Source organism: Megalobrama amblycephala, linkage group LG14 (assembly GCF_018812025.1).
Source record: "Megalobrama amblycephala isolate DHTTF-2021 linkage group LG14, ASM1881202v1, whole genome shotgun sequence".
Lineage (NCBI taxonomy): Eukaryota > Metazoa > Chordata > Actinopteri > Cypriniformes > Xenocyprididae > Megalobrama > Megalobrama amblycephala.
In genome coordinates, this window is record NC_063057.1 from 32,031,210 (window position 1) to 32,054,321 (window position 23,112).

The following is a 23,112-nucleotide window of genomic DNA, read 5'->3' on the forward strand; positions in this document are numbered from 1 at the left end:
TTGTTTCTGGTTGTATTTGGTCATTATAATAAAATTGACAACTAGTCAACCACCAAAGTAAGACTTAAAAGCTAACGATAAAGCTAGTTATCTGTGAAAACTGAGACTTTATAAGAAATAATATAAAGTTTACATGATTCTTATGAAGTCTGAGATTATATTGTAGTTTATATTATGAACTACTCTAAATTGTTAGTGAGTCTTCCATCCAATGAAGCCAGAGGACTTTGACAGGACAGCTCAGGCTGTCAGAAGTACAGATAGACTTAAACCAACTCATCTCCAAAGAGCAGGTGATTTGATTGCCTGCTATCTAATCGTGGCCCCTTTATATTTTTACCCCAGTTAAGCCAGTGGAACCAGGACAACACAAACCTCAAGGCAGGCTGAAGAAAGCTTGTCAGCAGACAGTTCTCTGCATTTCCAAGAGACCTTGTCTGCCTATTATTATTTTTATTATGATATTATTATACGACTTATGATTGTACTATTTCCTACTCGCTGTTTTATTAGCTATTTTTACTTTATTGATTATATTATTTTACATTTTTTATATACTATCTGCTATTATATTCCTAGTTATATTACTACATTATATTTTACTCTATTTATACTTAATTGTATTTTTAGGCTATTTACAATAATAACAGGCTAATAATAATAATATGCTATAGAATAAAACCACATAAAAAACACAGTATGCCACATACTGTATATTGATCTGTTACTTTTGACCTTATATTACACTTATATTTCATACAATTTATATTGTACTTTAATTGTACTAAAAATGTTCTACTGCTGTATCTCAGATGTTTTACTGGATCTATTAAGGATCATCTTATAATTAGTACAAGCTGTGCTATTAATGCTGTCCACTAGAGGGAGCCACAGAATAAGAAATCTTTTAAGGCCAATCCTTTAATATCTTATTAAAATCCATTTGAATCTAAATAAATTCATGTAGTACATTAACTATGGTGTACTGACATTAAATCTGTGAAATGCTTATAGATAATTAAATGTTTTACTTTCTTTAGACCCCAATAAAGTTGCCAGACACAGTTAAATATAATGCTGTCCATTTAAAATGGAGACAATTTTGTCTTTTTTACTATAACATAAAATTTCTATAAAGATGTTGTGTTATGAATAATGAAGCAAAAATGGTGTTAAACTGCAAGCATAAGGTTACGGAACTGAAAAAAATTATAAAAATGAAAAGGACCTTAAGATAAATGCTTAAGATTAATAAGGTTTTGAGATGCAAATTATCTTCATATTCATTAGAAATTGTTCTGTGACATCCTGTGATGTGATTCAAGAAGAAAAGCTAAAATGCCATTGTTGAAGACAGAAAAAGCCATTCCCACAATTAAAATCAGTGTGCACATTTCATGTACATTAAATTCTATTACATTAGGAACATCTCCACCAAATCTATTCGAAGCATGAGTTTTCACAATTCTTTATGACAATGAATAATTGTTGTGCCTAAAACGTCCCGCTGTTATAAATTCACTGTAAACCATGGCTTCTTGGGGCTTATTGCTTTAGTTCAAACTAGCGAGATTCTGAGTAATTGAAGACAAAACCTTTTTCGTACTCCAAACAGATAACAAATCACTGAAATCGGTTGAGAAATGTAAACTTTATTGCTCTTTTTGTCCAGAAAAGCTGCAGCTCCCCGTTTACTTGCATTTGTTTAATGAGGAGTCTTGCCCCGCACAATATGGCGGACTCGTTGATCTATCGCAGCAACAGTCCAAAGTATGGAAGTTTATTAATGCCAAATGCTTCTGAAATACAAAAGCTTGTTGAATTGCACTAATTGGAAAAAAAAATGCATTACTTTAACTGAGCTTGCATTTTAATGCATTGTATTTTTATGGGCTGAAATTCAACATGGTTGTGTTTTTAAGCTGTGAATATTTCAGTTCAAAACATCTCACACTCATTATTAAAAATTTGAAGACTCATATTCACCTTTTAGATTTCACTTCCAACATATTCAATCTGTTTAAAAGTACAACCTAACTTATTCAACAGGCAAATTTCGGTCCATTTTATTTCACTTTACAATTCACTTCTGCAAATTCAGTGGTTCCAATTAATAAACTTCCATACCAAAGCGGCCTCTGTGTATTTATGCTTCGAATCACTGAATCATTTTACGAAGCAATTGATTCAACTGACTCGCAGATTAAAAAAAAACCCGTTTCAATAACTTCTTTGCAGTACTTATATTCGTGTTTACACTAAACCGATTCACGTTATATAACGCGAAATAAGACACTCCTTTTCTGTTACAAGAGTGGATGCGATTTTCTCCAAATAAAGCATTACACAGTCACTTTCAAAAATGGTTATTTTTACATAGCTTGCAAAAACTATTAAATAGACTCAACAGTTTGCATTGATTTAAACACTTTACATGCGTAAAAACCATAGGTAAAAACACAAACCTTTCTTCAGCAGAATCACAACAGACGCAGGAGCGCAGCGCAGCCTTATAACATCACATCCCCATACCAAAATAAAAGTCCCGTTCACATGCTGATGTTCATATGCTGTATTTTTCCAAGTAAATATTTAGAACTCCGAATGAAAGAGTGTGAGATTCTGTCTAATAGGCAAAACTGTAATGTTTGAGTGCAGAAACCATTTATACCAGATATTATAGTAGCAAATGTGGTTTACAAGTTTAAAAATACATAATAAAGCAATAAACAATAAACAATAAAGCAGAGTTCATATTATGTGTAATTTTGGTGACATGACCAAAATCTTGATTTAAGATATAGAACATTTCAAATAATTAAAATAATAATAGCAATAATGATATATATTTTGGTTATTTCATTTTTGTTATTAAAAATAAAAAAGCAAATTATACACAACAGGACAGAGGCTACAACAGATCAAAAAGAGAAATTACATTTCATAGTTTTTCAGGTAGGTTTCTTTAATATGTAGTAAGAAACATTGACAGAGGTCATAATCGAGTGGGAAAACATTATTATAACAACTGCATTATATTAATTGTATACAAATGAGTTAAGTTAAATCAAGTTGTATGTTTACAGCATTAGTTGAGAGAGATTTGTTTCTCAGAGTTTTTTAAAGTAAACTGGATTAGATTAGAATAATTGTGCTCATAATTTCACTGATCAAGAATTTACAGTGTGATCAGATGATCTAGGTTTGTATATTTTACATTTATTAATAAACTGACATGTAAATTTTACAACAAAGTACTTTTTATTGAATAATAGATTTTAATGAATCCATTTTCATTTCAATTGAAGTTAATTTTGATAGTAATAATAAAAATTATTGATGTGACACTGCGATAAGAACTGAATGACTGATTTCCATCAGCACAAACAGAGTTTGAGTAAGGCACAGATACACACCGTCACTCATCATGACTCACAAACGCACACTGATCTCACTGTCTATATGAGGATTCATTACACACATTTATTCTGACATGTTATTTCACTGACAGAAGATCAGCTGTAGTATTGATGTAATGAAGAGAAAATAAGAAACTCTGTAACATCCAAATAATCCATTTGTAATTGGATTGACGGCTCATCCGATTGAGCTCGATCTGAATGAAATGTTGACACGCATTACGCAGTGCGCAAGTGTAACACCTACTCACCCCGCTCTGCCCAGGCCTCGAACCTGGGTCTCTGGCGTTGGAGTTGGACGCTCTAACAAGTAAGCTAAAGGCTGCAACCTCTAGCGTCAGTCGCTAGAGCATCTCTTGAGATCAGGCTCGCAGTACTAGCTGCTCCGTACACAAGTTCACATTCATGTCTTATTGTAAAGATGTATGCCAGTGGCTTAGCTATATCCCTTCGTCACAACATTGGAAATATTTCCGTTTTAAAGCAAGAAGGGGAGCCAATGGATATCACACAAGAAGCAACGTGCAAACTTTGCTCAAGAGTTATGCCAGTGAAAAAGTCTCAACCTCGGTCAGTATTCACTACAGAAATTGAAAGTAAGTGACGGAGCTGTCTGACGCTGCATTAACGGAGCATATTCTCTCAGAGACGAATTTCAACATAATATGCTGATAACAGTATATAACTGTCTTAATTTATTCCATTATTTCTCTTGTGGCCATACAGTAGGTTAGAGAAACAAATGAGAATTTTATGTTAAACAGGTTGTTTTTTTAAAGTCGTTGCTTGAAGTAAAGTTGCGCTTAATTTTCATTGATGACTGCAGTGATAGGAAATATTATAGCCTACACTCTTAATAATTGTAATTATTGTGTAATAGACCTAAAAAAAAAGTTAAACATTTTCAAAGATGGCTAATAGCCTAATCTTTTATTATCCTCACAGCACGAATAATATTAATTTAATAATAAAAGAAGCGAACCTAATAGTAATAATAATAGACTAGAAGAATGTAACAGGCCTACATTAATACCAAATCCTCCTAATATTGCCAATATTTGATGCTTTTGACAATATCTCTGGCTATTGTTGATACATGATCATCGTCTGTTGACGCAACCCAGGTTACCGCAAGTGTGATTGATATGACGTCACACACACACAGCGCGTGCGCCAAAATTTTAATCAGAATGTATATAAAACGCATATAAACGGATATTTGAATCAGATTACAATGTTTAGATTACATGTAAACAGATCTGCAATCAGACTCAATTAATTCGGATTGACGAAAATTGGTGCATGTAAACGTAGCCACTGTTACTGATTTATCATGAGCTCAAAGCATTATAAGTAGAATCTCTACAATCTCTATAGTCTATTCTGATTCATCAACACAATTTCACTGATGAATCAGAACCAAGCCTAAACCCAGGATAGAGCGGTTGAGTGAATGTGGTCTGGACTGTGTGGATGAGGCTTATTGTGTTTCTCAGAGATGCTGTAGAAGGACAGAGTTCCTGCACTGTGATCCACATACACTCCTATTCTCCTGCTGATGGACTCTACTGGGAGTTTAGCCGTTATGTTTTTGTGTCTGAATGAGAAACTGGAGGAAGAGCAGAACAAACTCCAGGACTGATCGTTAGATCCAAACCAACACTCTTTTCCCTGTCCCTTCCTGCTGATGCTCTTATATGACACTGATATACGCACTTCATTCCCACTCCACTCAATCTCCCAGTAACAGCGTCCACACACTCTCTCTCTACACAACACCTGCCACACAACATCAAATCTGTCTGGATGATCAGGATACGGTTGCTTTGTGTCAGTGACAGTAATCACTCTGTTATTCTCAGACAGACGGAGGCGTTTATGTGCTGTGTTCAGATCCAGACTGAACTGATGGGAATCTGATGGAGATAAAAACATCAGAACCAGGAATTATGAATCCATCAAAACTTTTACAGTTTTTTTTTTTTCTTCAAAACTTTACACACAAATCCCAAATCCAAGAATTGCACACACAAAATGCAAAATGCCGCACATCTCCTGCTAAATGAAGCACTGCATTCAAAATATCACAAACACATCTGAAAAGCAAACATTTGTCTTACGTTGCAAACACCTTTGCCATCATATACACACAGTTATTCAAAACCTAAAGCTCTTCTTTCATGAGCTCCTATGTACATTTCTGTACAAGATTGAAAGTAATTGGGTGGGACATGTTGAAAAATTCACAGTAAACATGAAAGCAATATTGAAACCAAACTATTTTTTTTTACTGTAAGCATTTGTGGTTGGGAATGCAGTATTACACAGTACTAAAGAAAAGAAATACATCAAACCATGTGTATTTTGGACAGAAACAATGTGTGTTACATAGAAAATTGTGTGTGTTTAGCAAGTCAAATACAGAGAATTAGTGCGTGGTTTTGCATATTTGGTGTGTGGTTTTGGTGTTTGAGTGTTTCAGAAATTGTGTGACAAGTAAGGATTTTGTGTGTAAGCAGATAAAAAAAAAAAACTGTAATGTATCTGAACTCTTCATGTTCAATATATCATCAGTGTCTCAGTACAGTTTACCAGATATCCTGTACAAATCATCATTTACATTAGAGGTCTCCAAACTCGGTCCTGGAGGGCCACTGTCCTGCAGAGTTTAGATCCAACTTGCCTCAACACGTCTGCCTGGAAGTTTCTAGAATGCCTAATTAGACCTTGATTAGCTGATTCAGGTGTGTTTAATTAGGGTTGGAGCTAAACTCCGCAGGACAGTGGCCCTCCAGGATCAAGTCTGGAGACCCCTGATTTACATGATCAGCTATAAAACTCTTCTGTCATGTTTTTTTTCTTATTCTACAGGAAGAACATGATACACTCAGTGAGTTTTTATGCTTGTTTTTTAGTGACTTACATTGTAGGAAGTGGTTCCTGGTCCTGGGAACAATGTTGGTGAAAGTGACTGTGGAAATCAACAGACATGAAGAGTGTAATTATCATGTCAAGAGAAAATGATCCCTGCATCCGTTGCTAAGATATTTCTAAAATGATCTTCTACATGATATGAGATGATGGAGGATCATTTATGAGAGCAGATGAATCTCCAGGACTTTACCCTGTCAGAGATCTTCTTCAGCTCCTCTTTGCAGAAATCCTCCAGTTTGTCTCTCAGCTGATGGACAGATTCTCTCACACCATCAAAAGAGGAGAGAGAACTGAAGGGACTGTCATTTACGTCTGTAGATTCAGGAGGAGCTGAGAGAGACTGGAAACTCTACAGAAAACAGAAATCAAAGCTCATCACCTCCACACTTCAGCCAATAACCTGCACTACTGTCAGATTTGAGCAGCTCTTGTTGATCTTTAGTAACTCTCCTCAATCCAGCACTTTCACTGCATCAGCTTCATTCTTCTCATTCATTATATCATGTTAGAGCTATAAGTTCTAGTGTTTGACACTTAAAGAGCATCAATAGAGTCACATGACAGGGTTGATTAGATTTGATCAGGAAAAGCAGTTCATTATTTATAACTTTTGAACAGTTAGTGGCTCTGAAATTCACAAAACTCTTAGGAAACGATCACAAGGTCAGGTTTTGTGTTTTAAATACACTGAAGCATTGATAATATACAGCCTCACCTCCTGTTACTGGCAAATAGTCTGACTGATGATGATATAATAACCGAACACACAGATCAACACTTCAGTCAACGGCTCATTCTGCTCTCATGAAATGTTTCTCTGTGAGTCTCTTGCTCAAGTCCACTATGATCCTGTTCTTCTAGATCTCTGTTACCTGCAGGAAATGGATGTGATCCTGTGTGTGTGAAAGCTGCTCCAGTTCAGCGTCTCTCCTCCTCAGATCATTGATCTCCTGCTCCAGTCGCTCCAGTCGTCCTTCAGCTCGACTCACTGCAGTCTTTTCCTGATCTCTGATCCGCTGTGTGGCCTCAGAGCGGCTTCTCTCAATGGAGCGGATGAGCTCAGTGAAGATCCTCTCACTGTCCTCCACTGCTGTCTGTGCAGAGCGCTGTTAGGACACACATCACAATCACACAGTGGCTTCAGTGAGTCCTGACTGAGACTTCTCAAACTTCTCTTCTTCTCCAGACTCACCGTATGAGACTTCACAGCCTCTCTCAGCTGCTGAAGATCTTTCTCTCTCTGCTGGATCCTCTGCTGGAATGACCTCTGAGTCTCCTTCAGCTGGTGCTAAAGGACAAACCAATGACAGGAGAAACACCACATAAATCATCAAGTAAACAGATATGAATCCAGTATCAGTGAAGTGGTTTTGCATGGTAAAGTTATAGGTTCATTCATTATTTAAATCAATGCCTCGTTTTATATGGATATTTCACCCAAAAATTGTTTACTCATTTACATACAGCAACATACATATGAGAACAGTAGAAGCAATCAAATCAACATGAGTACAACAGAATGCAAGTGCCATGTCAAGTCCCAGTTTATCCAGCAAAGTGCTCATAGCAAGGATTCTTTTGAATAGATTGAGAGAGAGAATAGAAATAGAAAAAGTAATATTAATGTGTCATGTGTTGACGAAAAAGATACGTCTTTAGCATTTTTTTTTTTTTTTTTAAATGGCTAAAGACTCAGCTGCCCAGATAGATCTAGGCAGGTCATTCCACTAGCAGGGAACAGACCAAGAAGAGGTCAGTGATAGTGATTTTGTGCCCCTTTGGGATGGCACCACAAAGGGCTGTTCACTTGCAGAACACAAACTTATGGAGGGCACATAAGTCTGAAGTAGTGAATTTAGGAATAGTGGTGCAGAGCCAGTGATTGTTCTGTTGGCATACATTAGAGCTTTGAAATTGATGCGAGTGGCTATTGGCAGCCAGTGCAAACTGATGAAGACAGGTGTGACATGCGCTCTCTTCGGTTCATTAAAGACCAGTCTTGCTGCAGCATTCTGGATCAGCTGTAGAGGCTTGACAGTGCATGCTGGAAGGCCAGCCAAAAGAGCATTACAATAATCCAGTCTGGATAGAAGAGCTTGGACAAGAATTTGTGTGGAATGCTCCGATAGAAAGGGTCAAGTCTTCCTAATGTTGTATAAGGCAAATCTGCAGGACCGGGTCATTGTTGCGATATGATCTGTGAAGCTTAAATAATCATCCATCACCACTCAAAGGTTCCTGGCTGTCCTGGAAGCAGTAATGGTTGACAACCCAAGTTGAATTGAAAGGTTGTGATGAAGTGTTGGGTTGGCACCGACCACAAGCAGTTCTGTTTTTGCAAGCTTGAGTTGAAGGTAATGGTCCTTCATCCAGGCAGAAATGGCTGTCAGGCAGGCTGCGATGCGACCAGCAACCGTTGGATCATCTGGTTGGAATGAGAGGTAGAATTGTGTGTCATCAGCGTAACAGTGATAGGAGAAACCATGATCCTGAATGACAGATCCTAGTGATGGCATGTAGATGGAGAAGAGAAGTGGTCCAAGCACTGAGCCCCGAAGTAGCCCAGTAGCAAGATGATGTGACTTGGACACCTCACTTCTCCAAGATACCCTGAAGAACCAACTTGAGAGGAAAGACTTGAACCACTGGAGTGCAGTTCCTGAGATGTCCTTTGTCATGAGGGTTGACAGGAGGATCTGGTGGTTAACTGTGTCAAAAGCAGAAGACAGATCTAGCAAGATGAGTACTGATGATTTTGAAGTTGCTCGTGCCAGTCTTGAAACCAGACTGGTGATTGTCAAGGAGGTTGTTCTGTGTGAGATAAGTAGACAGTTGGTTGAACACAACTTTCTCAAGTGTTTTTGCAATGAATGGAAAAAGGGAAACCGGTCTGCAGTTTTCTAAAAGTGCTAGATTTAGAGTGGGTTTCTTAGGTAGTGGGGTAATCCTAGCCTGCTTAAATGCTGTAGGAAATTCAGTGTGAAGAGAAGTATTAATAATGTGAGTGAGTGCAGGTAGAATTGAGAAGGAGATGGCCTGAAGAAGATGAGTGAGGATAGGGTCAAGTGGACAGGTAGTAAGGTGATTGGAAAGGATGAGTTTGGAAACTTCTGCCTCCGAGAGTGAAGAGAAGGATGACGTTTACTCATCCTCATGTCTATCCAAACTTCTGATTTTCTCTTTCTGAAGATTTAAACTTTTGGACCCTATTGACTTTCAATATACGGACAGATGAGAGATTCCTTAAAATACCTTTCTTTTTAGTTCCTCAGAAAAAAAGAAAGTCATACCAGTTTGGAATAACATGAGTAAATGATGAATGTTAATTTTTTGGGTGAACTACTGGTTTAAAGGGGTCCTTTATGCTTTTTCGTTCTTGTTCATCTTTCTTTAGTGTGTAATGTTACTGTTTGAGCATGAAAATGTCCCTTTAGCAGGAGTTATTCTTTATATTAGTGTCACTGTTTTCTTTCAGGAACGAACATGTCACAGTATCCCTGAATGAATGAATTACTGCCCAAGGCATATGCAAAATAAAGGGTCAAGGCCTGGTTGAGTTAGTTAAACTGTCAAATACACACAAGGTTGTCAAAAACACATAAAAAAAGTTAACAGTAAGTTAACAGTCGGTTATGTCTGTGAACGTAAACAGTAGGGACAAAAATCGCATATGTATATTAGATCTGTGGTGTATTCCCTTCAAAAATAAAACCAATCCACTGCGTCTTCAGTGGCTCTGATGTCGGGAGTAAATAAAGGCTGTTATGTTCACTCTTACATGCAACAACAAAACACCTCAATCTCTTACAAGACATTCTTGTCACCAGGGGCTCCACTAAGAGGGGGGGGGAAGTTAGGACGATTCTAAGGGCCCATGCACTTTTGGGGCCCCCAGAGGTCCGTTTTATTAGTAGTAACAGTCAGTGCTCGAAGTGAGCCGGTACACAGTACCGGCACTTCTCGCATGTTGCCGGCACTCTGAACGCCCGCCCCACACCGAAACGTTGAATCATCATGCTATTAACTAATTGTATACATCGCACGTTCTGAGCTTTTATAAGCTGTACGAACTGAACGGATCAATTGTCTGACTGTGACTGAAGCCCAATTGTTTAATTTTGCATGAGTGGCATGAGAATCACAATCAATCACAAGCCGTTCCTATGCAATGCTGATGATAAAATGTGCAACACATTTGGATTCTGTTGAGGATAGTAAAATGCTATGAAGAAAGTCGAACATGATCTAAAACAGCCACTAAAATGACTGATAAAAAGAGGGGGAAAACATCATCCTGCAAGCTTTTTAAACTCATGAAGACCACATTTACTAGAATTTATCATGTTCTATTGTATTTATAGATTTTTGACTAAAGATTTAGGTATATTACAACTGTGGCATGTTGTAGCTATAGTTTCTGTGTTGCTAGTTTTCATAACAAATGCTATAGAAAGAAAGAAAGAAAGAAAGAAAGAAAGAAAGAAAGAAAAAATGGTGGTAACGCTTTAGATTACAGCCCGGAAAGTACAGCGTAATTACAACAAATTTACAGCGTAACTTTCAATAATTATAGTGTAACTATACAGTAAGTATGTGTAAGTATAGGGGAACAATATGTAAAGTATTGGCAATAAAGGGGTAACAACCAGGAAAATAACAAATTATGTATACTAACTAAGGGATATTTATACTGTTATGATAAACAACAATCTTACATTTGGGAGCAATTTAGCGAGAAAGTGCACTGATTAAGTTGTTTCAAGGCAAGTAGAAATAACTATTGCAATCTTTTTTAATACATGGAGAAATTTACTTTTGTTTCATGTAGTTACAGGGTAAGTATGACATTACGGGCCGTAAATTAAAGTGGAGCTTGTTACCCTCTTGTTTCATGTAACAGAGTAAGTAATTAAAAAAACAAAAACAAAACGCAAACAGTCATATCACTTGGAAAACTTTATTTGAAAAACAACTTATTTCAAAACAGATTTAAAGTTACAACACTTCTTATTCGTTTCTCTTGCTTGGCTATCTCATCCTCTTGTTCCTCTTTTTCTTTCTTTCCACTGATGAATCTTAAGAGGGAATCCCATTTGCTATTCTGTATTATAAGTAAATACAGTACACCCGGAAATGTGCTCACCGTTTACTCATCTTTTACCCTCATGCCATCCGAGATGTATACAACTTTCCTTCTTAAAATGAACACAAAAAGATTTTTAGGAAAAAATAAATCATCTGGGAACGCTTTATATTGCAAGCTCACGTGTTCCTAAAAGTCAAAGCATCAAACAGTAATAACTGCAGTAATCCATACAACCCCAATGAATGAATCGATGTCTTCTGAAGTGAAACGATAAGTATTTGTAGGAAAAATACCAAATATTTGAATATTTTTTAAAACTTTCGACCAACTGTCTCCTGCGCGTGCATGCGAGAGTTATTTTATTAATGCTCACAACAAAATACACAGAATAACAGTAAAATGAATGAGAAACAAACAAGACAGAATAACAGAGACGGCAGTTCTCGCGCGAGTTTCACATGAATCTCCCGCGAGAACATCATGAAAGCTTCACGTTGCTCATTTCAATGTTCTTCGTCAAACGCAAATTCGACTCTCATGCAGACGCTGGTGACAGTTGGTCGGAAGTGAAAAGATGAATAGCCTAAACCATGAGAAAATTTCTGGGTGTACTGTATTTTCGGTAACACTTTACAATAACAGTACATGAATAACCATGAACTAATACCTAAATTAATAGTTACTTCAACATGAACTCATGATTAGTTAAGATATGAACTAATGAAGAGTGATCCTTAACTATGACAGGAGTCATAAGGATTCATGCATGAAAACAGCAGCCTTAACTACGCGTTAATACATGTTTGATAATTAATGCATTAATTAACATTTAGGGGTAAACTAAATAAATCAGCCTCCATAAGAGTAAACAAGAAGTACTCTGAATTTGAATTAAACGTGATTTAATACTGTCATAATTTACACTGTAATATCATAATCTGCCATCTGCAGCTTTGTGACAAATAATTGCAATGGCACATGATTATTTAGCCATTAATTACATAGATCTGTCTAATCAAATGTGGAAAATAGACTAACTACCACTAATAAATTTAATTTGATCTAAACTGTTTTCTGATTTTTATAGTTCATTTATATTTAGTCATAGCTAAATAGTCATAGTTTATTCCCGGAACTAAAGTATGTAGGGTTTGTTTCTGGCGGGACACTCATTAGTGGCGCACGCTAGGTGTTCTCCTGGCGCGTTTGTTGTGTTGCTGGCATTTTAAACTAATAAATGTTGACTGCTTTGGTAAGCCGAATTAATAATTAAAGACATATTTACATGTATGTTTTATTGGGGTTTTCAGGAGGTTATGTGCAGTTATTAACTGTATTTGTATTTTTGTCGTTTAAATGTATATGCTTTGATTAGCATTAGCTTGTGGACGCGCGCTATTTTACATGTAAATGTGCCTTATGTGTGTCTTTACAGGTATGTTTATGGCTTGCTTTCAAGTCCATATATGTTTAATTATATAAATAAAAATAAAATACAAATACTTTTTATTTTAGTTTTTTTGTACCGGGGTGTAAAGGAATAATAGTGTTTATTCATATATTAGTTAATGATGTGTGATATGTGCATCATGTCATGACTTTACTTGAGGGGGCACAATCATAATTAACTCATTATTAACTAAGCATATACTAACATCAACTAATGGTTTGTTAATGTATACTTATGTCATGACTTTACTTGAGGGGGCACAATCATAATTAATTAACTTTTAACTACTTACCAAATTCAGCTCATGATTATCATTAACTTACTATCAAATACACATGTACTAACACAACTATATAAGTATTCAGCCCAGTTAAGTGATGTTGTGTGACTTTTCAAAAAGTCAGAGAATGGAGGTACAGTATGATCACGGCCTGCGTCTGGATGGAGAGTGAACTTCTGAATCTGATCCCAGCAAACGCTCCCTGACCTTAGTTCATGTTTCCTGTTTGGTTATTTTTTTGGGAACCGATTCCTCAGGAACTGATGTAAGTCACAGTAGTTTAGTTTGATAGGAAAGAATATCACAAAACAGATTAAGACCTTTTAAGATAAATAGTGTATTTAGTATTTTATATGTTTGATAAGGAGGGTCAGTGAAAATAATTACAAACTAATCCTGTGCCTTTCAGTAATGTTTATAATGAAGCTGCTGATGTCAGTAGTTTAAATTCTGACAATAATAAATTGTTTAAATTTATTTCAAAGTCCAAATATGTATTATTCCTTCTTATAGAGACTGTTTGATTTAGTTTACCCTAAATGTTAATTAATGCATTAATTATCAAACATGTATTAACGCATAGTTAAGGCTTCTGTTTTCATGCATGAATCCCTATGACTCCTGTCGTAGTTAAGGATCACTCTTCATTAGTTCATATCTTAACTAATCTTGAGTTAATGTTGAAGTAACTATTAACTCAGGTATTAGTTCATGGTTATTCATGTACTGTTATTGTAAAGTGTTACCGTATTTTCTAATAATACAGAATAGCAATGGGATTCCTTCTTAAGATTAATCAGTTGAGAAACGAGCAGGAGGAAGCCAAGCGAGAAACAACCAAAAAACAGACAAAATTTGTTACTTTCTGTCAGGACTTTAGAATTTGAAATGAAAAGTTGATTTTAAAAAAATGAATAATAAGTGTTGTAGACCTGTTTTTAATAAAGGTTTCGGAGTCAGTGATATCAGATTGTTTGCATTTTATTAATTACTTACCCTGTAACTACATGAAATAAGAGTGTAACAAGCTCCACTTTAATTTACGGCCCGTAATGTCATACTTACCCTGTAACTACATGAAACAAAAGCATATTTCCCCATGTATTAAAAAAGATTGCAATAGTTGTTTCTACTTGCCTTGAAACAACTGAATCAGTGCACTTTCTCACTAAATTGCTCCCAAACGTAAGATTGTTGTCTATCATAACAGTATAAGTACCCCTTAGTTATAAAATATTTACGGTATAAATAATTTGTTATTTTCCTGGTTGTTACCCCTTTATTCCCAATACTTTACATATTGTTTTCCTATACTTACACATACTTACTGTATAGTTACACTATAATTATTGATAGTTACGCTGTAAATTCTTTGTAATTACGCAGTAAACTGCGTAACTGCGTAAACTGTTATTTCAAGGCAGAGTACAAGTTAGAAAGAGCTTTAAAATATGGACCTTCTTGAATTTTTGACTAAACAATTGGTTTTGTATAAAAATGTATGAATATGAATATTTGATTACTGTATTTTTCTATTACATTTACATTTGCATAATAAATTATCTGCTAGTGCTATAGCCATGGCAGGTCTTTGACTAAATACTTATACCTAGACGTTAAAAGCAATAGCAAAAGTAATAGGTCATTATTATTAAATTGCAGACAAAGATTTTGGATAGCTAGGTTGACTTGTATGTTTGGTGCGGAATGGGTGTGGTAGGGGCCCCAACCTCATATTCTTTCACAGGGCCCAAAATGGCTAGCGGCGCCCCTGCTTGTCACTACAGCTGCTCTGGCGTTGAGACAATGGTAGACAGTGTACAACTCACTCAGGGTGGGGTCTATGCTAATACGGCAGAGTCTGTTAACAGTAAGGGCGGGGCCTGTATAAAGTGACGTTTCTTTGTAGAGAATCTGCAAATGGCTTGTTCTGAGACACTGCTTATGATTTACAGGGATTCAAAAAAGGAGTGGGTGGATTTTTATCATTTTAGGGTGGTTGTGTACACACACTGCTGACACACATTTATGTTCAAACACCATGTAAAATTGAATTTTGCATAATAGGTGCCCTTTAAAGAAACTGAAACTAAAACAATTTTCAGACAGAGGGTGAAAACAGGCAGTGCAACAATGTAAATTACAAGAAAATTAGTTTTTTGAACATTAAATGATGTAAATATATTCTAGTAGACCCCATAACAAAATTATGAACCTGTAAATGATCATTATGAGACCTCTTTTAAGTTCAATACCTGTTTCTCTGTCCTCTGTGCTGCAGCTGATACAGTGTCATGGCTTTTTATGTTCATCCAATCGTACACAACACACATATACACTTCTGATCAGTGCGGCAGAAAACCTCAAGGATCTTGTTGTGTTTCTGGCAGATCATCTCCTGCAGTCGTCCAGTGGCATCAGTCAGATTGTGTCTCTTTCCTTTTAACAAACTCTCATGTTGTTCAAGGTGATTCTGACAGTAAGACTCCAGACACACCAGACAGGACTTGACGGCTTTGTGTTTTCTTCCAGTACAGACGTCACACTGCACATCTCCAGCTCCAGCGTAACAGTCAGCAGGAAGGTTAGTCTTCAGTTTCTTCACCACTTCAGCCAGCATGGTGTTTAAAGCTAAAGCAGGTCTTGGACTGAAGGTCTGTCTGCACTGAGGGCAGCTGTAGACTCTCATTCTGATCCTCCTGATCCCAGCAAGTCTGTAATACAGCTCTTACAGTAACTGTGTCCACAGGGAAGTAGGTCCACTGGATCCTTCAGTATATCCTGACACACTGGACACAGGAACTCATCCTGAGAAAATCTGGCTTCTGCCATTTTACTGCATGAATACAGAAACACAAACACACAACAGCTCAACTACACTTCAGTTTCTCTTTCTCTGAACTGAAGAGTTTCCTGTTTCCTGCTTCTGTGCTTGAGTGACGTGTGCAAAACATGTTGTGTCTGTAAAGCGTTGTGATGAGGTGTGATGGTAATAACGGTTCTGTACAAGAAATGATGGCTCAGTCACAATAACACTTCAGTACAATGGTATTTATTGGTGTTACACACAGCGTTTGGCTGAAAATACGTCCTTCCACACACAAAGAAAACACTTTTTTAACGACTCTCAGCAATACCACATTTGTACCACATTTGCACAGCCCCCCTAAGGATTCTCTAGTGATTTTTCAGTTTTTTACTCTGTCACTTTAATTAAAAATAAAAATGTCATTAAAAACCTGTAGAATATACAGAGCGAGTGGTCTGGGTAGTGCGTTTGGCACGCTAGCTGGAGGAAATCCCGGGTATGGTTTTCAAGCAAATGGTCTTCCTGCTCCAGGCACAACAGGGCAACATAAAGAATGTCCATGTCTCAGTGTCTCTTCAGTTCTTTGGTCCCAAAGAAAGCTCTCAAGAGTCAGAAGTTCCAGGTCTCAGAAGATAATCTTTATTGCCAAGCAACAAAGTGAGATGCCAGCTTCACATCTGAGCTGCAAAACTTCGTTTCTTATACCTTTTTCTTATAGCTATAGGTCCAATGGGAATTCTCTCAGTTACCTTTCTTTTTTAGCTGTACATTGGCGTTCTACCACCACTATTTCTTACTTCACATACATGTAGGATTTATGGTGGAAACCCCTGGACTATTTTTTTTTTTTTTTTTTTTTTAAATCTTTATGTAATGATATTTTTGGTACTTTCCATTATTTATTCTTGTACCCATACATTAAACACGCATCTTTTGGGTACTTTCCAAGCAGCAGACCTGGTATTTCCCAATGTATTTTAATTCTACTATCAATTCTTCAGTGATCAATAAATGTCTCCAATACTGGCAGGATCATCCCCACCCTGACAGCAACATAATATCGGCCCACATCTGGTCCGTGTATAATCCACATGTATCAGATGTGGGATTATGATGCTGTCTGGGCAGGTTTCCTAGTTCTTTTTGTAAACTATCTGTCAGTTCGGCAAACGGTTTAATTACTCTCACTAAGCCTTGAAGCAAGAGACCGGTGATCGATGTCAGCCTGTTTTGCCACAGCACATCCTTCCCAAACATTTTTAGCACCGATTCTATCATGCACAACTGACTGTTCCATCTGGTTGTGCACACAGTTGTGGGACGAACAGCTACTTTGTCGATTTCCTCTGTGATCAGTGTGCTGTTTCTGACTGTTTTGACTACTTGTCTGACCTTGTTGATTACTGAATTGACTGCACAATGCTTCGTATTGAGCAAAGGCTGTGAATACTGTGAATCTTGATTGTCATTTGGACCTATCTGGATTACAATCCACCATCAAAATGATAAATTTAATTATTCCAGCTGCTGTGAGAAAAGACTATAAATAATCCGTCACATGCCACATAGCCTAGCAGGGCAATACTAACTGAGCTGGGACTCCTTCCTTTCTGTTTACAGACGTGAGGTAATGACGCAAAGATGAATGGCTGCATGCTCAAATTTCCAGTGGAAATCCACCAGTATCGATTTATTATAAAACATTATTACAAGCTTACTGTTGTGAATCGAGCTAAGTTATGTATTTGTACATCTGGTTAACTCAAACTGATTTTGGATCATTTTTAACCAAAAAAAGTTACGGACTGCAGCTTTAAGAGAGATTTCTTTCTCAGAGTTGTCAGAGAATCAGGTCTAGAAAATGAATGCTGTTCAGAAGGAGGTTTATTTAAAAGCTAGATTAGATTAGAATAATTGTGCTCATACCTTCACTGATCAAGAGTTTACAGTATGATCACATGATCTGGGTTTATATATTTTACATTTATTAATAAACTGACATTTAACAATTTTACAACAAATTACATTTTAATGAAAAGCAATTATGCCAGTAATAATAAAAATGATTTATGTGACACTATAATAAGAACTGAATGACTGATTTCCATCAACGCAAACAGAGTTTGATAAAAGCACAGATACACACTGATCTTGCTGTCTATATGAGGATTCATTACACACATTTATTCTGACATGTTATTTCACTGACAGAAGTTCAGCTGTAGTATTAATGTAATGAAGAGAAAATAAGAGACTAACATCTCACTGTTACTGATTCATCATGAGCTCAAACAAAGACCCTTTAAGACAAGTCATTTCACTCGTCAGCCATCTTTGAAACGCCTCGTGGGCATCCAAAGTGCAGCTATCTCTTTGAATGGGGAAACATCAAATTCTCTAAAGCTGTTTGCCAAGCTTTCGATTAAATTTCATATTTGAAACCACCAATGAAATCTGACAACAACTGTCTCATAAATTTTGTTTAGGCTGGATCAACCTAATGCGCATGCGCAGTCCTCATTTCGGAGGCACGCGTCTGACTGTTTCTATAGAAAATGGAGCTTCTAACGGCCGCTGCAGTGACACGATGACTTTACCAATCGGTGATTGGCTTTTAATTAGAAGGCGGTACTTATTCCGCCATATTGCGCATTGCACTTTCTCCCATTCAAAACAATACGAGTGACGTGTCTTAGGCGTTTCTCAAAACCAAGTTCGCAAAGTTCGGACTCGTATCCTTGGTAGTTAGGACTTGGCAAGTTCGACTCAGGAGAACGAACTTCCGTGGACGGGAGAACACAAGTCCAGTGATTCTGCAAATGGCACAGCAGCGTTCTTGATAATGTCACTCAGCTCGCTCTGGCTTCTGCGGTTATTTCTGTATGTATATTTTAGCCAAGATAAAACGAAATTTATATAAAACACCACTCTGCCTATTTTCATTTTATTTAAAAAACAAACAAAAACATATTATGGCCTCAGGCAACGAGTGATTGATTATCTGCAATGTCTGCATATATTTATAACAAAACAAAATATTAAACAACCCTGCCTCTTTTCGTTTACATTTCAAAAATATTAAATGTAATAATTTTTTCCCCACCCAAGATGGTGCCGCGCATGGCAGCCACAGTGCTTAGCTCTTCAGTGTTTGTGCTGTTTTTGTTAGTTTTTCCTGTTTTTTGTTTATCAAACACCATCAGTTTTACCAGGGATGTGTGGAAGGACGTATTTTCAGCCAAACGCTGTGTGTATATAAACACCAATAAACACCATTGTACTGAAGTGTTATTGTGACTGAGCCATCATTTCTTGTACAGAACCGTTATTACCATCACACCTCATCACACTGCTTTAACACCATCATCCCATCACTCCTCCAGCCCAAACTAACTCAGCTCTCCATGCCCACCTCTGTCTGTCAGTGGATCACCAGCTTCCTCACAGACAGGCAGCAGCTAGTGAGGCTGGGAAAATTCTCATCCAGCACCCGCACCATCAGCACCGGCGCCCCTCAGGGCTGTGTTCTCTCCCCACTGCTCTTCTCCCTCTACACCAACGACTGCACCTCTAAAGAACCCTCTATCAAGCTCCTGAAGTTTGCGGACGACACCACACTGATCGGCCTCATCTGGGACGGTGACGAGTCTGCTTACAGACTGGAGGTTGAACAGCTGGTTGTCTGGTGCAGTCTTAACAACCTGGAGCTGAACACACTCAAGACAGTGGAGATGATCGTGGACATCAGGAGAAACCCCCCTGCTCTCCCCCCACTCACCATCATGAACAGGAGTCATTCAGGTTCCTCAGCACCAGAATCTCCCAGGACCTGAAGTGCTTTTTTTGCACTTTGTCTATCTTGTAAATTTGTATATTATTATTTTATTCTCTTTATTATGTGTCTTGTCTTGTCGCTGTTACTCTGTTGCACTGTGGAGCTTCTGTCACTAAAACAAATTCCTAGTATGTGTATGTTACATGTCATGTTCCAGTCTTTCCCCTGTGACCTAGTTTCCCCATTCTGTTGATTAGTTCATTTGATCCACCTGTGCCTTGTTAATTATCCCATCGCCTTGTTTAGTTCCTTTGTTAGTCCCTTGTATATATACCCTGTGTTTCTAGTCTTGTGTTGTCCGGTATCGTTTGTGCTAAGTTGGTGTATGTTCCTTTGGATTCCTGTTTCGCTACAAGTAAAGACTTATATTCACTCTATCTCCTCGTCGTGTGCTTTGTATACCAGCAACCGTAACAGAATACCGGACCAAAACAGTTTTTTGCGGTGATTTTCTTTTTGTTTGTTTTTCCCCTTTGTTCTTCGTCATGGACCCTGATGTCGCCATTCTTCGCCTGGAGCAGAGGGACCGCTCCCTGGAGGCTCACACCATGGAGTTTTTGGAGCTGGCGTGCCGTACACACTATCCTGACTGCACGCTCCGTGTACTTTATCTCTACAGCCTAAGTAAGCGGTCCCGAGCATGCCTCCCAGGGAGTGGTCCTCGGAAGAATTTCGCCGCACTCATGGAGTGGGTGCTGGTGAGTAATGACTCACCTGTCACCATCGGCCCCACGGAGGATGACTTCGCCGCCAGCCCCACTCCACTGCCAGAAGCCAGTCAGCCACCATCGACGAACGTCACAACGGAGATGTTTCACGAGCCCACCGCAGACCGAGGAGGCCAGCCCACCGCGATGGATGAGCCAGGACAGAGGAAAGGATTGGACAGTACCATCGCCCCGGAGCCAACCTCACAGCAAGGGTCTGACCAGGTGTGCGAGCCGGTAACGTCATTTGACATCGTGGGAGTGCTTGTGGAGCTCGAGGGCTGGGAGGAAAGCTCCACCCACAACACCACCATGATAGTTGAAATGACTGACACTGGCAAATATGCTGAGGAACTGAAAGACATTTTTACAGCTGATTTAATTGACTTTTTTCGGAGAGGTGACTTCCCATTCCCCTGATTCTCCTGTTTTTAATGATTCTCCTGAGCCTCCAGAGGACCAATCTCCAGTGTTCTCCAGTTCTCTGTCTCCTGAGTTCCCTGTCAGCCCACCCAGCCTCCCTTTCCCACCTCCTCCATCACCCAGCTTCTCAGCCAGTTCCTCAGCCCCACCATCACCTCTGCCCTTCAGCTGCTCGACATCTCCCACATGCCAGGTGGGGATGTCGAGCATCTTCAGGTCCTCCGCTCCATCCACTCAAGAGGATCCCCTGCCTCCACTTCCAGCCTCCATGCCCCCTGCTCCACCTCGGCCTGTCGACACTTCGGCGTCACCCTGGCTCCTCCCTCCCTCGGCTCCACCGGACACCATCGGCCATACGGCTTCTCCGGGCTCCCTCGTCTTTCCGGCTCCGCCTTGGTCAGTCGTCCACCTGCCTGCACCTACGGCTCCGTCTGGCTCCTCCTTCCCTCCAGCTCCGCCTACATCCTCGGTCCCACCGGCTCAGCCTCTGCCCTCTGGATGTCCGCCTCCTCCTCGGTCTCCAGGACCATCGGCTGCGCGTGGGCTTGTCGGCTCTTCAGTTACATCTGGGTCTCCAGCTGAATCTCCGTTGGTCGTCCCCATCACCTTGTTTAGTTCCTTTGTTAGTCCCTTGTGTGTGTGTGTGTATATGTATATATATATATATATATATATATATATATATATATATATATATATATATATAATATAATATAATTAATATAATATATTATATATATATATATATGAAGAGTTCAGATGCAAAAGCCGCTAAACGCCATCTCTGTCAAAAATGAGATAATGACATTGAACGAATGCTTGCGGCACGTAGTACACGTTCAACAAATCACGTGCTTCAAATCCTCTAAATCGCAGCGTCAGCCCATTCAGAAATATCGGTTTGTTGGCAAAAGCCTCTAGACGCCACTTCCCTTTGGCAGCAAAAGCCGCTATATTCCGAGAACCACTCAGAAGGCGCGAATCGAATCATATGATTCCGAGCGGTTTCAATATAGCGGCGCGCTGAGGAGATTTTTTTAGAGTCAGATTCAGATTGAGATTTTTAAAATAAAAGATGGAGTACGATGAAATGGATCAGCCTGTCCTACTAATATTGAATGGCAGAAGAAAACGTTATTTACCTCAGAACTCCGCCTGTCATAAGGCAAAATAGCCTACAGTGGAAATGGCTTGGTCGCAATTGTATCATGCACTCATAACAGTTCTTCGTGCAGTGCCGTTACTTTGAAGGAATCAGATTTATTATACATCAAACAACAGCTCTATTTCACCAAAGACAAAGTCAAACAAGATGCTATTCTTCTGTCTCATATGGAAGCTGTGCCATATAAACGGAGGAGGCAAAAAGTGGAGGCTGAATAGAAGAGACGTGTTAGATCCCTGTGTAAAGAGGTTTGTCTACTGTTTAGTTTTTAAGTGATAAGTGCTCTCATCTTTTTCAGGGTTTTTAGTTGCATCTTTAGTGATTTTCAACTATTTACCATGTCTTGTCCCAAATAGGTGGATGTAGATGTTTTTGCAAAAAAAGCACAAGTGGATTTAGCTGGTTTTGACGCAAAAGAAAATCTAACTTGTTAAAAACCAATAAATTGTCTAGAGTGACATTTTTGAAAAAAGGTTATTTTATTCACTAGCTAATAACCTTATCATTACCTTTAAAATGAAATTCCTGAACTTGATTGTAAAAGCCTGGTAAAAAATGCTCATTTTAAAGAAAAGAAGTCTGATGGATTTAGAGGGTTTTGCATCTGAACTCTTCATATATATATATATATATATACATACATACATACCCTGTGTTTCTAGTCTTGTGTTGTCCGGTATCGTTTGTGCTAAGTTGGTGTATGTTCCTTTGGATTCCTGTTTCTCTACAAGTAAAGACTTATATTCACTCTATCTCCTCGTCGTGTGCGTTGTATACCAGCAAACGTAACAGTGTAAACAACATACCTGGCAATAAAGCTCTTTCTTTCTTCTATTTGTGCATACTCAAATCCATTATAACATCTATAAAGATATTCTTCATGCTTTCAATGTGGAACTAGGCAAAGCTAGACAGACCTTTTTCTCAAATATTATAAACAGAAACTTAAACACCCGCACTCTTTTTGCTACTGTAGAGAGACTAACAAACCCCCCAAGTCAGAT

At 38.3% G+C, this 23,112-nt stretch overlaps 1 protein-coding gene across 1 annotated transcript in view; it reads right to left on the reverse strand.

Moving 5' to 3' along the window:
• Nucleotides 1–15,481, reverse strand: part of LOC125246195 (tripartite motif-containing protein 16-like) — a 29,484-nt gene extending 14,003 nt beyond the window's left edge. Inside the window, exon 1 of the mRNA XM_048157122.1 lies at nt 15,425–15,481. Within this exon, the coding sequence (XP_048013079.1) occupies nt 15,425–15,481 (57 nt within the window). The remainder of the gene's footprint in view (nt 1–15,424) is intronic.
• Nucleotides 15,482–23,112: the final 7,631 nt, after the last annotated feature.